Source organism: Chroicocephalus ridibundus, chromosome 2, assembly GCF_963924245.1.
Source record: "Chroicocephalus ridibundus chromosome 2, bChrRid1.1, whole genome shotgun sequence".
Taxonomy (NCBI): domain Eukaryota; kingdom Metazoa; phylum Chordata; class Aves; order Charadriiformes; family Laridae; genus Chroicocephalus; species Chroicocephalus ridibundus.
This window is the reverse complement of record NC_086285.1, coordinates 48,573,202-48,589,740: the sequence shown is the minus strand read 5'-3', so window position 1 is coordinate 48,589,740 and position 16,539 is coordinate 48,573,202. Positions and strand designations below refer to the sequence as shown.

The following is a 16,539-nucleotide window of genomic DNA, read 5'->3' as shown; positions in this document are numbered from 1 at the left end:
TTAAAAAAACAGCTACACAAAACATTCCTATAAGAAACCATCTCCTTTCAAGATTAAGTGTTCGAAAACAAAATGTTTTTATTTGGAGTAAAATACAACATACATATGAACAGAGACAGATGAACAAGTCGAACGCACTATTAGGAGGCTTACAGATAAATGCAAGGCAGAATATTACAAGCAAAAGACTTGAGAGAAGTAAGCTGTTTTCTGGTGAGGTTACGATAAGAAAGGAGACGAAAACATCTAAACCAATTTCCCGAGAAGGTTGCTCTATTAGCAACTTCCCTGTGCTTTTTCAGGTTATCATCTTAACGTTAAGAATACTGGAAATATCGGAATCTATATTCTGATGTTCAAATTTGTTTCAAGTAAGTTCAAGTGAAATAGTATAACTCCAATTAGTGGCTTTATTTGAAAAGGTCCAGCGCTTCCGCTATAAAGCGTATTTACCTCACTCTCTAATGAACACCCTCCAGCAAAATGTTACTGACCACTGTTTGCTGAGGTATGAGAAGTCCAGTGTGACATAACATTACAGAATCAGCATGTTTCTTTTTTTTCCCTCCTAATTTTTACTTCCACCGATGCAACTTTTGCATATAATGCCACTTCATGGCTACATTAACTATACAAAAGTAACAACTGGATTTTCCACCTCAGAGACGTCAAAAAACTTTAATGTTTACTTTTTTCTTTTTTTTCTTTTCTTAACAAAAATAAACACCTTTCTTTGTAGAGAATGGTCTCAGTTCTTCAATAAGCTCCTGTTTGCTATTTCTCAAGGAATGTCGAAGGTTAACAATTAAAAACATGACTACAGAAACTAATACATATAAATTGTAGGTTTATAAGGAATTAAGATAGGAGTTTCAGCATCTTATTAGTATTAATAAAAAGTTATTTTAAGCACTAGAAGCAAAAAATATACCATTTCAACCAAAAATTATTGAAAAATAATACCAGTCTACATTTTCTCTCTATGGCAGCTTCCGATTGATCAGATGTTTTTGATGTTTTAGTCCTCTGACTCATATCTGAGGATTAAAAAAATAAATCATTAAAACAGAGTAGAAAATACCCAAGAGATATTTTGCCTCTAAAGAAAATATGAAATTCAAGTAATAAACTGCTCTCACTAGTGACACATTCCTGTCAAGGCTCACTATGTGACTTAGGGCACAGACAAATGTATATACTTTTCAGACTATTTTCTCCTTTTAAAATTGGCCAGTTTACCAAACAGTAGAATGAGGGAATGACCAGGAACCTACCCACAAATCCCAAAATACCGGCAGAAGTTTAAACAGAAGTTTTAAGTTCCACATCTGTCCTCCTACAGCATGGGTCTAAGGCATCCCCACATTGCCAAAGCTCACTTGACATTTGCAGAATGATAGTCTTCTATGCAATATAATGGGCAGGGTGCATCTTTCTTTACTCAATACAGGCCTAAGGCTCTTTACATACCGCAGACACCTCATTCCCATAAACAAGCGTGGAAGAAATAAGATAAAGCCAAAGCATCTGGCACCTCTCCCACCTGTATCTCTGTGTGTGGCACTTGGCAGCTTATCTACCACACCCATGAATATTTTGTTCCTCTCCATAGTAAATTGTCTCATTACTTGCTGCACTGTAGCTGCTGTTGCACACATCAGTCCAACTCACCTAGCGTCCATTAAAAGGACTGGCTTGTCAAAAATCAGGGAACTGCCTTCCCTTAAAAAGAAATTCTAAGGGAAAATTTATAGTCTGTTTTAGAGAGCGCTTCACATTTATAAAAACAAAATGGGATCAGAATATGGATCTGGAACAAGGATCCTGTCTGGACAGACAGAGGAGCACCACTTACTTGGAAAGCTTTTTACGTAGATCCTTTATCTGTTCATTCTTCTTGGTGAGAATCTCTTTCATGTTGCGATAGGCAGCTGTTTGCTGAAATTTCTTCTCTAATTCCTACGTAACAATAACACCAACATATTATTCACATATCATGAAAGCCAGGCTAATATGCTTTTTAAAAAAAGATGACTTGCTTTTCCTCCTCAAGTTTCAGAATAGTAGTTTCTCTAACGTACTCAAATTTAGATGAAGACAGCTAGTGTTTTCTAATTAAATCAAGCTAAAAGTCTTCAGAAGACTGGGAATACACTTTTCATTCAAAAATTTCTATGCAGACAAATGGGCAATTTTTAAGTATTCATCTGGTTATAATCACACAGTTAGTTGTGCTTTTGCTATTTTACATATAATGTGCTTTTTCACTGAAATAACAAAGATAGACTGACACAAGTGTGACCCAGTAAACTCTGTATGCTTGTTAAATTACTAATCAGTTAAAATGTGAGTAAGGGTCTCATGTTTACATTACAATAAACTGCTAACCTTTTCAGCTGTGGATAGCTGATCCTGAACCTTAAGCAAGTCATGTTTTGTTGTCACCAAGTTCTCTTCCAAGAATTTTTGGTTTGCAGTAGAGTCATTCAAAGTCTTCTCAAATTGGCATTTCAAAGCTGCCACTTTATTCTCCAGTTCAGTGATATCCTGGTTTGCATTAGTCTTCAAAAGAAGAATAATTAAAATATGTCAAATATATAAAACCGCAAGTGCAAAATTCCAGATAAAGTGGGTACACCTTGATTTTTAATAATTATGTTCAGGCTGTTCCTGTAAAACCTAAATTAGAAGTGCTTTAACTAAAAAAAAAAAAAATAATTAAAGCACTAATTAATTTATAACTTTAAAGAAATTGCTAACAAATGCATTTTAAAGATGGCTGGAATGTCTTCTATACTGAGTTGAGTCTTTAAGTTCTCGTATTTCACTTCTTTAGGAATTAGGTGAAGCCATGGGATGAAGCATATCACAAGAAACTATTTGGCATACAGAAATAGTAAATTACAGTTTAAGATCTGAATGTCTATGCTATAATGTATTTTTAAAGCAGGTAAAATATCACGGGCGGTTCAAAAGCTGTTAGTGTAATACTGATAGGAAAGGATGAAAGTGCTAAGGCTTATATTTTCAGTCATGTACCAATATCGCACTGTTCTTAGACAGATTACAAAAAGAGCCTCCACAGCTGCTTGTGAAACAACTTTCCTGTTCCCTTGTGAGAAGAAACAACCCAAACTCTTCTGGACATGAGTTCTGTGTCACAAAACATTATATTCATGTTACTGTTCTACAAATTTGCATTTAAAAAAAACCCTCTCAGGCTTAAAAGCTCAAGTTCAAACTCTCAAAAGTATAATGACTAAGGATGAGGCTGAACCAGCAGCATCTGAAAAAAGAACAAAAATCTAAAACTAAGGAAGCTCTGCTCCTTTTTCTATGTGGAAGGTAAGATTTTAGCATTGGAAACCACCTGATAATACTACCTGTACAGAAGAAAAGGTCATTTTGAATTTTGAGACAGAGTCCAAGGCTGCAATGCTGAGAAGCACTATATTGTATAGTGTTTCAGATCAGAAGAGCCAGCGATCGTCTTTCTAAACTGTGACATAAGTCAGTTATGTAAAAATTCTAAATCCTCAAGTTAAACTGATTCAACTGAGCAGTTACTCACAAACAGTGGTTCACACTTGGTGTGTGGAACCATATGAAACTATTAAAAGAAAAACCCAAAGAAAAAAAAAGGTGGAAATCTGTTGAGCTAAGAGTTAGTCTTTAACAACCATTGTCGTTTGTTTGTCCAAAGAGTTTGAAAACTACCACTTTAATGAGCAACTGGGTTCATGTGACGTTATTGACACCCATCCTATAAAAACATGCCGTGAAACTGGATAAAATTTAGCATTTTCTCTGAGCAACTAATATTTTAATTGATTAAATAAAGTAGTACATTTCAGCACTATATCTACTAGCTAGTTTCAACAACATATATATGCTGGTAAATAGAAAATGTAAGAGAGCAAATTAGGACATGAAAGCTGCAGAAACTCAGCAGCCCTGACATTGAGGCCCATTCATGTTTAACAAGAAAAGTAGGATGAGATTTGATTCCAATCTTTTAAAACTACAAACACTATTAGCTGGGATTTAATAAACCCTTTTAATATTTTAAACCTGTACTAATTTAAAGCTTAACAAAACAGATAAAGAAAATATTTGCCATGACTGATAAATCAAGTTCCCTATTAAATTATATTCTTGAATAAAGATTTTGAAAGTTACTAGATAAAATTATAACATATTAAGAAAGCCAAGTACATACCATAAACCAGTTAGAGAGCAAAATAAAAAGAAATCAGGATTAAAATAAGAAAATTATAGTGGAAATGTTTTATGATGTTGAACTGGCTTCCAAATCTGTAACTACTTCAGGAATTTTAAAGAGTTAGTTTCTGAAAATAATGGGTTTAAAGTGCCTAATTTTGTTAAAAGTTTGAACAGAAATGTTTTAAGTTTAAGAAACAGATCACACATGAACAAACTTTAGAAAATTCTAATTATTGACAAAATAAAGGTACAAGCTTAAAAAAATAGTAAAGTGACCTGAACAGATTTATCTGTGTCAACTTGCCCGACTTGTAACTTCTTTTGTCTTTTTTTTCTGCAGCAGCAACTCACCATGTTTGCATCCTCATTTACAAAAAAAGATTAAGAACTTCAAGTAGTAAAAATAAACAGTGAATCATTTTTGACAGTATGCTGATATGGGTAGAGCTACATAAAAATCTAACATTTGTAATCTCACCCATGATCATTGACATTTGTAGCAAAACTTCAACTGATGTTTAATATAGGACACTGGATGCTTTTATATAAGTGTTTAGGTTTTTGAATTCTGAAGCGAGAAGCAGCAAGTCTGGCTTGTCTATTTCAATATCAAGTGTGACAAATGCTTGAAAGAATTAGTGTTTTACTGTTGCTATAAAAAACAGGTTAGATATAATTCTTTCATTAGTAAATGGAAAGAAACAAATAGAGATAAATTTTTATCTCTTAATACAAATATCAGCCCTGAGAATTATGAACTCTGGATTACTACTTCCTGATAGTACCTGGAATAATACGTTCTGATAATCATTTATTATGGTCTTTGTGACACAAAATACATGTCATAAAATCAGCTAACATTCTGGATTATCTGCTGACTGACAGACCAGCAGGAACATGACAATGTCAGCAGGAACACGACGATACTAACTTGAACTTTTGTATTTGTTACAAAAGAAACACACCATACAGACCAGCTTTTTAGATGTACAGGCAACAGTTACGTTAAACGGGGTGGTGGTGGGGGAAATCTCAATTGTGTTCACCTTTTGATCTCCTTGGATCATCTGTAAATCCTTCAGTGACTTCTCTAGTTTGGACTTTTCATCTAGTGCAGTTGTAGCCTGTGGTACATCAAAAACGTAAAACCTCAGAAACATTTTAATTGAAAACATGAGAACAATAATCACCGGAGTCTTACTTAGATATTTTTTAATATGTAAAGAGCATTAAGTATCCAAGCTTACAGGGAATTTACCTGTGTTTCTATGGTCTTGAGTCTGATCTTCAACTTTTCATTTTCTTCTTGGAGACAAGCAACTGTCTTTGGGTTAAGGAACAAGAGAAAGTTTTTGAAAACTCTTGTGCTATTTTGAATTTTACAAATATTTCAGGTAAAAAAAATATGCTTCATAGCTTAGGAAAGTAAACAAGCTTCTAAATGCTTATAAAAATGGCCTTCATAAGAAATCAGTAATCCATTTATTATGCTTTCTGCCTCAGTCAGCAAAAAATTTAAGACTCTGATACTACTGTAATATATAGGACCATATAATTTGGCACATGCTTTACTGAACTGAGATTAGGGAGCTCCGGATCTTGTTAATATCAAGATTCATGATAAAGAAAATTGCATGTTCAGAGATGCAAGTCTTATTGCTGCTCATCATTTGTATTTTCAATCAACAGGCAAGTAAAAATTTATTCATAGTTCCTGTTTAAGAGAAACAAATACCAGGTTACTGCATATCATGTTCTGCATCACAAGAAATAACCATGATTTATCAGTTAGAGTAAATTCACCACATAAACTTTGAATTATTTCTGAGAACAAAAAAGACATCAGATGCACATATGCAACAAAACTGTTGTGAAACAGATTTTGAAATTATTTTTGAAAGAGAATTACATTGATCTATAAGTTAAATACAAGTCTGAATTCTTGAATCCTTTAATTATCTTAATGGGTAAGAACAATTCAATTCAGACACTGTACTTGACAGATCATTTCGGTAATGCAGGCTAAAAGACAGAAAATGCAACTCCTTGCTAAATTTCTTGGCTGCCCATAACTTAAAAGCATATTGTAAGAAGTGTGGCATTATAAAAAGTTTAGTTGAACCAAATGAGTTCAATACCTAATAAAAACTATTGATAACATTACATTTTAGAATGTGCTTTGAAATTCTGAAAGTCTTCAGCAAGTGGTAAGTCATTTTCAAAACCAGTAAATTCCAAATTCTTTAAGTGCCCATTTCTATAGGAGGAATTTAACCAACTAACAAAAGAAAAAAGACTGAAATGTAATAGGATTGACTTTGAGTAATACAGAAAATGTCCGATAACCTAATCATTTTGGCCAGCTACACGTTTCAACTTATTTCCTTGTTGGAAGGCCAGCCATCTGCACAGAACAAACTGAATACTGGTTTCTACTAATTTACCTCATTAAATTAAAAAATAAATAATTTCAAAGGTCAAAATGTCTTTGCAAAAGGAAGGCCGATATCGCAATACATGTTAGAGACCATAACCACACAATAAATTTAAGATGCTTTATAAAATTAATTAATTTATTAGCATTTTACTTTACATTCTGAGGTATATTACGTTGGTGTCTATATAGTGACAGGCACATTAAACAAATACTACTGCACAGCTATCCAGTTCAGTTGAATAAGCAGAATGGTCATTAACCACAACTGCACAAACAGACAAGTTCTTACCTTGTTTAGCAGCTCCGATCCACCTTCATTTAGTGGAGCCAGTTTTGGCTTAATGAGATCGGCACTGGGCTAAACAAATAATAAAGGGTAAAAAATTAAATTATACAGATTTCTAGGAGGAAGAAAAGTATTCCTTTAGTCTGTAAAATAATTACTGACAGTCAATTCAGCTCTCTTTTGTAAAGCAAACAAATGACCTTTTATTTCAAGTTCATTTTTACTGGTACCTTGGCTCTTAAGTTATATACTTCACTTTCAGCTAAAGTTAAACAAAAACACTGCATAGAGACATAAGACGATTGCAGACCTGAATTTACAAAAGACTACCGATGAAGCAGCAACCAAAAGACAAAGAGTAAGGAAAACAAAAAAAAAAATTGAGTGATTGCAAGAGTAAATTATTTTTTTTAAACACAGCTCAAAATAATTTTCTTATTTTAAGTATTCATATATAATATATATTAACTAAATATATATTTACGCTACAAACCAAATAAGGTGCAACCATAATCATACAAGATAAGCTAATGTCACATCTGTATTGTGGAATCTTCTCATCTCTTGACTCCATGTTGGGACAAAGCCTTGGGACAAGTGAACGTCCCAGTCTTCCCCCAGTTTCCAGGGGGAAGGGAACCCAGGAGGAGATGCTCCAACACATCCCTGGTCTGGCTGACTTTGAATGAGGTTTATGAGGCATGCCCTGGGTGTGCAAAACCTGCAATCTGGAAACAGCCAAGACCATTCAGTCTGAGCACTGGTGCCAAACTGCGAAATGCTACTTCTTGGAGACTTTCAAAGATTATTTTGAAAAAGAGTGGGCTTTTTTATTTTTATTTTGTTTTTCTCCCTTAAGCAGAGAGAGTCAGTACTAAGTATTTTAAACATCTGTCATAACATAACATGACATTTGATTATGATTTGATTAAAATAAAACTCTACCTTCTTGTTTGAAGATGTAAATTCTGACTTTTCAAACTCAGCAACCTGTTCCAACAATTCTCTTAAAAAGAAAAAATGAAGGGAGGCATTTATTTACTGAAAGAGCTATGGTATGAAACACATTTTACCAGGCTGATGCTACGCTCTTTACTGCATGTAAGATTCTCGTTAGAAATACAGAATGAAGTCCTACTCAAATACAATGAATGCAACAGAACATGTCATGCAACGGTGTATGCATCAGAACAGTAAGATTTACCATCCTTGAATAAAATATAATCTACTCAGACAACAAAGGCTTTTTAATCAAATCCTATCATCTGCTCTTAACTGATTAATTCAAGTGAGAATATTACCAATAAAAACATCTTCCTGACAAATTTGAAATTTTTGTGTATCTCACTACTTTATAGACAGAAGACTTGAAACTAACCTATCATCGATACTACAGTAAAAGAATAGGTTTCTACAGTTGGGAAAATAATGCAAATAGCCAACACTTTGAAGTTTTCTTATTATTGAAAGGCATTCTCTATAGTCTAATATATGTTACCGATTCTCCAATTCAGAGACGTCTGTCTGTAACTTAAGGTACCATTTCTCAGCCTGCGAAAAGAGCTGCCGCAGAAGTAAAACGTTGGTGTAAGTTGTATTTATGAGCTCCGACTCCACTTCACTGTGTACAACAGTCTGCAGTCCATCCAGCATGTCTATCACCTCATCAACTGTGAAGGTCTCCTCAACAAGTCTAAACAGAGCAGTCAAGGTGAGTCATGTATGAGAAAGGTAACAATTTTGCATTGTTATGAGACCCCGCTACACAGGTATCACTCTAATATAATGCAATGTCTTTCTGAAAACACCCACTGTCAGTAGTTATTAGATGACCTGGCCCTATGAATTGGTTCTTGTATTTAAATTTTGTCTTGGAAACATTACAATTAAAAATATTACTTCCACTACAGTCTTACATCAAATTTAGACATCAGAAGCACGATATAAAGCAATGTCATGCGGTGACTATCTATGTTAATTCCTAAGAATTTAAACAACTTAGTTTTAGAAGGACTTGTCTTGTAACACCTGCAAAATTATTGGGTCTTTATTCCTCACTAAGAGCATACAAAAGTAAACAGAGAAAAGACACCCCATAAAGCATTTAAACTTGCAATTGTTGCTAGCATATTTTGCTTTACCCTTGCTCAGAACCAGGCCCCCACCCCAGTACCTGCTGTCCTTAAGGTCCTGAAAACAAGAATCCACTGTTTTGAGACACAGGCCACGCTTGAAACGAGCAAAGCGCATGTAGTTGATCACTTCATTCTGGTGGTGCTCATTAAGGCCTAGCTCTGCCTGCGGGTAAGGACATAAGCACAAAGATAAATATACCCTGAAATAAGTAAAAAAGAGCATAAGTATTGTGAAGACTTGCCTTCTGACTAGTTTTCCCGCTTGCTTTCACAGGGTTATGTTAACTAGTATGTTAAAAAACAACCATATTTTCATATGCGTAACCCCTACATACCTCACATAAATGCTCCCCCTTTAAAAGCACCAGTGCTTGGAAGTAAGTCCTCAAGTGATCGGTACCATCAGAAAAGTCATACAAAACCAGACACAATCAGAGGGAAAAGGCCACAAAGCATCAGAATCAGAAGGACTGTAGAGGAGAGGAGGCTCTTTGATAAATATCTCTTTGTATTACACATACACATATGTAATCATAGAATCATTTAGGTTGGAAAAGACCTGTAAGATCATTGAGTCCAACCACTAGCCTAACACTACCAAGTCCACCACTAAGCCACATCCCTAAGCACCACATCTACAGGTCTTTGAAATACCTCCAGGGACGGTGACTCAACCACTTTCCTGGGCAGACTGTTCCAACGCTTGATAACCTCTTGGTCAACACATAGCCAACCTGAACCTTCCCTCATGCAATTTGAGGCCATTTCCTGTGTCCTATCACCTGTTACTTGGGAGAAGAGACTGACACCCACCTCCCTACCACCTCCTTTCAGGTAGATGTAGAGAATGATAAAGTCTGCCCTCAGCCTTCTTTTCTCCAAGCTAAACCACCCCAGATCCCTCAGCTGCACCTCATAAGACTTGTGCTCTAGACCCCTCACCAACTCTGTTGCCCTTCTCTGGACACGCTCCAGCACCTCAAGGTTCCTCTTGCAGCCGGGGGCCCAAAACTGAACACAGTACTGGAGGTGCGGCCTCACCAGTGCTGAGTACAGGGGGACAATCACTTCCCTAGTCCTGCTGGGCACATTATTTTTGATACAAGCCAGGATGCTGTTGGCCTCCTTGGCCACCTGGGCACACTGCTGGCTCATATTCAGCCAGCTGTCGACTAACACCCCCAGGTCCTTTTCCACCAGGCAGCTCTCCAGCCACTCTTCTCCAAGCCTTGTGACCCAAGTGCAAGATCCAGCAATGTTATGAATAATGTAGCTGAACAATATATTTTTTATAGATGTACTAACAAAGTACACAGGAAAGTACATTATGTTTCTTTGTTAGTTTATATGTAAAATATTGAGACTTCTCATGTAACCTTAAGTGAGAATCTGAATTTGTTTCTCAACATCCTATTGCCCAGAAACAAATATTCCCAGGGCAAATTAAGGAGGAATCGCTGTTAGATCTGACTAACTAGCTCTTCTACATATGCATCTTTTTCTAAAGAAGGAATATTGGCATGGCCAATTGCATTATAATAAATCTTGCTCATACAGGTAGCACAAGTCGCAAGGAGGCACAAGAGGACACAAATGGGTGTTTATAATCACAGTCCCTGGAGAACTGATGAAACCAGAGGTGAATTCATTCACTCCGATGTACTCAGTGTACTCCAATGTATTGCTGGTGTTGGAGACAGCAATGTAGCAACTCAGACAAAAGGGTTAATGTGATCACATTGTCCTTATTAATCCGGCTGCACAGGATGGCTCCAGTGAAAATGCAATACCTGGATGAACAATACCGAAAATGTGAGCACAGACCTCGACTGCCTGGAAATTAAAGGCAGTCTAGGAAACAGCAACAGCAGCAAATAAAACAAGCCCTCACTACCTGGTTGCAAGTCCGATGTCTCCCACAAAGTCCCACATCTCGCAAATAAGAGAACGCATGAAAAGTTTAGTGTTCTCTTTGCTATCGCTGGGTTTGCTTTAGCTGAAAAAGTTCTATTCATTACAGACAGAAAGGAAGCCATACGCCAACACCAGTGCCGAAATCTCACAATCCAGAGAGCAGCTACAAAAGGACATTAAACTAATGAATAAATACACAAGGGCAGGCCAAAGCCACGTGTGATCTCCAAGCGCCGTTAAGCAACCGGGACATCAATTCCTGCAAACATCCCAAGTACCGCCAGTCCCCGCAGGGTCCAACAGGGCTGACACGGATGCCCAGGACGGCGGCGGCAGCAGCGCCCTGGAGCGGCTCTCACACGACGAGGGGCCGCCTCTCCCCGGCAGGACCGGGCCGAGCCGAGCCGCCGCCCTGCCCAGCCTCCGACCGACGCCGAGAGGCTCCTCACTGCTACGGCGCGGCCCGGGGAGCAAAGCCGGCCAGGCAGCGACGCTACCGAAGAAGGGGCGGCGGGAGGCATCTCCGGTACTCACCATGGCGGCCCGGACCCTGGGACGGCTACGGGCCGGCGGTTGCCATGGAGAACGAAGCCTCGCGAGCACCCTCGCCGCGCTCCGATTGGCGCCGGTTGGGTCACGTGACTCTCTCCGGAGGGAGGTGGCGGCCGTTTCCCTGGCAACGTCCGCTCCGCGCTCTGCGCATGCGCAATGACCCCTTCTCCCCCCCCCGCCCCCCCCTCAGCCCAGCGTCCTGTCAGGGCGGAGCGGGCTCGGGCGGGAGTCTGGGGTTCCTCGGTGGGGTTTGTGGGGTGCCGGCTTTCCCCCTCCCCTTCCCCGGGGCGGCCTGCAGACCCCCAGGGCCTGCCGCCGGGCCGGGCCGGGCCGGGCGGGCAGGGCAGTGCTGCTGGGCCTCGGCTTGTGGCCGCGACGGGATGGGCCGGCGTCGCTCGGCTCTTCCTTCATCCCGATGGAAACGGAGGCGGGAGCAAGCAGGTGGGAGGCTGTGTGAGGGTTTGGGTTTTTTTCCACGTCTGTTTTTTGGGTGGGCTTTCTTGTTGTTTGTTTTTCTTGAGGCCATCACGAAATAAAAGAGTTGTTCAGCTTTTGAGACCTTTGCTTTTCTTGCTGTTCAAATACGAATGACTGAATGAAGGAGGGATGGAGTCTCCTGGGGAGGGAAGTTCTGGCAGTTGGATGGAGGTGAGCAAAATGCATGGGAACATCTTAAAATTATAATAAAAAGGTAAGTGGGTAGGCATTGATGAGCTTTGTAATCGATAAGCCAGTTTTGTTTTAAGAGCCCAATTCTGCACTGAGATTTTTGCATTCAGTATTACTGCAGGACATGTTACATCTGGTTCCTGTTACTGCAGTGATCCTGCTGAAACCGAGTACCTCTGATGCTGAAGCCTAACGCTCCGATACCGCTCTGGCGTAACAGAGTGAGCACTTGGATCACAGAATCACAGCATGGTTGTGGGTGGAAGGGACCTCTGGGGTTCACCTGGTCCAACCCTCCTGCCCAAGCAAGGCGACCCAGAACTGGTTGGCCAGGTCTGTGTCCAGACAGCTTTTGAATATCTCCAAGGATGGAGACTCCACAACCTCCCCGGGCAATCTGCGCCAGTGCTCAGTCACCCTCACAGTGAAAAAGTGTTTCCCGATGTTCAGGGGGAACCTCCTGTGTTTCAGTTGGTGCCCATCACCTGCGGTCCTGTCACCGGGCAGCTCTGAAAAGAGCCTGGCTCTGTCCTCTCTGTGTCCTCCCTTCAGGTATTTATACACACTGTTGAGATCCCCCTGAGCCTTCTCTTCTCCAGGCTGAACCATCCCAGCTCTCATAGGAGAGATGCTCTGGTCCCTTCATCATCTTTGTGGCCTTTCACTGGATTCCTTCAGTAATTCCATCTCCTTTTTATACTGGGGAGCCCAGCACCGGACACAGCGTTCCAGGTGTGGCCTCACCAGTGATCTGCTGGAGTCTCCTCTCTTAGGGAAGCCACAGCAAATTCTTGGCTCAGACAAAATTAATAGCTGGCCCCTATTGAGTCTGCTCTTGACCAGCACCCTCAGATCCCTTTCCGCAGGGCTGCCTTTCAGCCACTCCTCTCCCAATTTATACTTCTGCCCAGCATTACTCCATGCCAGGTGCAGAATCCAGCATTAGGACTTCCTAAATTTCATGCCATTAATCGTTGCCCAATGCTCCAATCTAGATCCTTCTGCAAGGCATCTTGTCCCTTAAGATAGTCATCAGCACCTCCCAGTTTGGTGCCATCAGCAAACTTGCTAATGGTGCATCCAACTCCTGCATCCAGGTCATTGATAAAAATGTTGAACAGGACTGGCTCTAGCACTGAGCCCTGAGGAACGCCGCTGGTGGCTTGTCTCCAGCCAGATGTAGCCCCATTCCCTGCAACCCCTTGAGCCCTGCCATTTGGCCATTCCTTCACCCAGCACACTGCCTACCTGCTCATCTCACAGCTGGACAACTTGCCCAGAAGTATGCTGTGAAGGACAGTATCAAAATTTATACTAAAATCCAGAAATACTACATCCACCCCCTTCCCTTCATCCACCAGGCAAGTGAAATGTCAAGACTTAGGAACTTACTGAAATGTCAAAACATTTAAAAGGGAAATATAAAAAAAATTCTGTCATAAGAATCCACATTAGTATATTTGTGATATAGTGTCTCCTCACTCCTCCTGACTTCAATTTAACAGTGAGGCAGAGAGAGAATATACAAGTTTTCTTTTAATATGATCGCTAAGGCTTGCAAAGTAAGAACAGGTACAGTTAAATTAGAGACCATTCCACAAATGACACTTCTGTGATCGTTTAAAGCGACTCAGCTGAGTTGCTGGATGCTGCTGGCTGCCCGTGGGAAATGGCAGTTTCTGCTGTCACAAGCGTGATTTACCATTACCGTGCCTCCCATCTCTTCTGCAAAAGCACTGATAATACTGTGCGTGCTGACTTAGGTCACTGAATTAAACCCATTATCCCTCCTTACTAGAAGTTAGGTTTGGCTCTGTAAAACATTTCAATAAACGAAGTTATTAAAACGTACGTCTAAACTAGGATGGTCTGATGCTGTTTAAAATGGTGAAGCCTAAATACGTTCTTTTGAGTGAACGAAGGTCTGGAACGTTTGTGCAAAATTCATTTTGAAAAACTCAATGGCTGAACACTTCTTTGAGAATTTGAGAAAATGACTATGCGCCACATCTAGAAAACCACATTCTAGCCCCTGCCGCCAAAACACCTAATCTATCTAAACTAAGTTTAGTAATTCACAGATTTCAGCATCAATAAAAAGGACAAATGTGTCTTTCTCAAACTACAAAGTCAGAGAGACAGGGCTTTGCAACCAAAGCTCCCCACAGGAGCATCCAACCTTGTGTCTGCCGTGGTGACCTTCTGTGACAGCAGGGAGGGGGTAGTCAGACCTGTGTCATTGCAGGTGGCTTCTGCCAGTACCTTATTTTCTGGAGGCCCAAGGGATAGGATTCACGGGGGCGCTGTCTGCGCTTCCACCTGCAACGGGGTCAGCTGGGGGGAAGTTACAAAAATGCAACATACCCTCAAAAAACCCCACCAAACAAAACCAAGAAACCAAACCAGGCAGGTCTTACACATCTCAAAATTTACAACTGAACTCACAAACACTTTTGATCATTGTAGCGTCTCTGTGCCCCTGCTGGAGATGGGAATAAGGATGGAAATCCCCAGGAAACCCTGTGCGTAGCCTGCATAAGCAAGTAACATGGCTGAAATTGCATTATTGGTGGAATAAGAAATAAAAAAAAGATCTACAGAACCATGCTTTTGATTTGCAAAGTGTTTGCAAGTGTCTAGGATGGGAATGATATTATGCAGGGTCGTCTTTTCTTTGCTTGAAGGTAAGAGAGACTACTCAATGGAGAGCAACTCTTGCTCGTCAGGAATAGCCCAGGTGCTTTGTCTTCCCTCACTTCGGGGAAACAGGGGACAGCTGAGGTGAGTTGTCATGTCCAGTCTTATGTTCCTAGGACTCGCCTCAAGTGTTTTGATCTATAGGAAGTTCCTAGATAACACGGTTTGCTTGAGTACAAGAGGCACTGGTCTCATCGAGTGCGAATATCCTCCTCGTAGAGGACGGCGAATCATGGCGGTGGCCTCTCCTAAACAGACCAGCTGAGGGGTTGTTGAACATGTGAAATAGCCCGCTCGGAGAGAAGCGGGTTCATGTCCTCCTTTTACTTGGCGAGGGGAAAATAAGTGTATTAAAAGACAGATTTAGTAAAAACACAGTGCAGTTTTCACTGTGAAAGAAGGAAACTTCTCGGTCAGCCTCAGCAGAGGGTGTAACCCCAAGTTTTGTTCCATTTCTGCAAAATCTTTGCAGCACCTGATCAGCCCATCAAGCCGAATACGTCTCTGCCATTAGCACATGCACTAAATGAGGACCTTAAAAAAATCGTCCCCAAGTTGTGCTTTAAATTAAACACCCTGAAGCTAAAGAGAAGACATATAAGAAATGCTGGTGGTTTTCATTTTCCCACTTACTTTCAACAAAGAAGCAAAAAAGCGTTACACTTGCAAGTTCTCTTGGTGAGCGTGAAAGCAATGTATTTGTAAGGAAAACGGAGATGCTTAGCTTTGTAATGATGTGAGCTGGAGGGAAATCACTAGTTCTCTCACGACGCATGCTGCCATCGCAAGAACTGAGCGCACCATCTCTGTTTTGGTTAGGAATGAATTAACTGTGGACAACACTGAGCAAGGACGCAGACAGGGAGCCGGCTTGGGAGAAATGTGGCAAGCGGATTTGTGATATTCACGCTGTTCTCCTGCTTCTGTTCCCACCGTCGGGAGGGGAAAAGTGCCGTTGTCGTCAGCGACACTCACTTAAAAAATGGCACATGGCAGAAAAATAACAAACAGGATGAGCAGCCGCCCATGTTCTGGTCTGCAGATCTATCTGCCCAGGGACTTTTTAGGACAGAGGAACCGGCTGTGTGAAGTGGGTAGGTTAAGTCATACTTACTACTTTGCTTCGAGGAAGAATTAAGCTGAGTCTAATTAAAGTCACTTAAATCCAGAACGTGAGGGCTCAGATTCATGGAGAGACCAAAGGATGTGAAGAGCCTTTGCCTCGCGGGGTATGCCTTTATCCTACTGCAGTTAACACAACTCTCCCGATGCTGAGTCACCTTGCATCACACCAAGGGCCAAACTAGCTTGAATTAAGGGTAATTACGATGGCTCAGCTGTCAGGCAGCCATTTGCCAGCCCAGAGAAACTGGTGCCTGAGCCCAGAGGCTATGCCTGTGCTGTCACACCTGTGCTTTCCATAGCCGGTGCCCCGGGGTTTAGCTGAGAGCTGGTCCCCCACCCCTGTTTTCCTTGCCTAGGGGGTCCAGAGGTGAAAGTGGCCACACGCCGTACAGAGGTACCATCGCATCCAAACCTACGCCTCTTTCAGGAGGAGTTTCAGCATGGCAACTAGTTGTTAAAGATGCGCAGACACCTTGGCAGGGATTTTGCGGTTGAGCATG

The 16,539-nt window shown here is 40.6% G+C and overlaps 1 protein-coding gene across 1 annotated transcript; it reads right to left on the bottom strand.

Annotated features, from left to right (window-relative positions):
• Positions 1-53: 53 nt before the first annotated feature.
• LZTFL1 (leucine zipper transcription factor like 1) lies at positions 54-11,656 on the bottom strand. The gene is made up of 10 exons (XM_063325351.1): positions 11,531-11,656; positions 9,121-9,245; positions 8,446-8,640; positions 7,893-7,953; positions 6,951-7,019; positions 5,483-5,548; positions 5,271-5,348; positions 2,389-2,562; positions 1,856-1,959; positions 54-1,037 (listed from the first exon to the last, which is right to left on the bottom strand). The coding sequence occupies exons 1-10, from the start codon at positions 11,531-11,533 to the stop codon at positions 1,019-1,021; spliced, it is 894 nt and encodes a 297-aa protein (XP_063181421.1). The 5' UTR covers positions 11,534-11,656; the 3' UTR covers positions 54-1,018.
• Between the last annotated feature and the right edge of the window lie 4,883 nt (positions 11,657-16,539).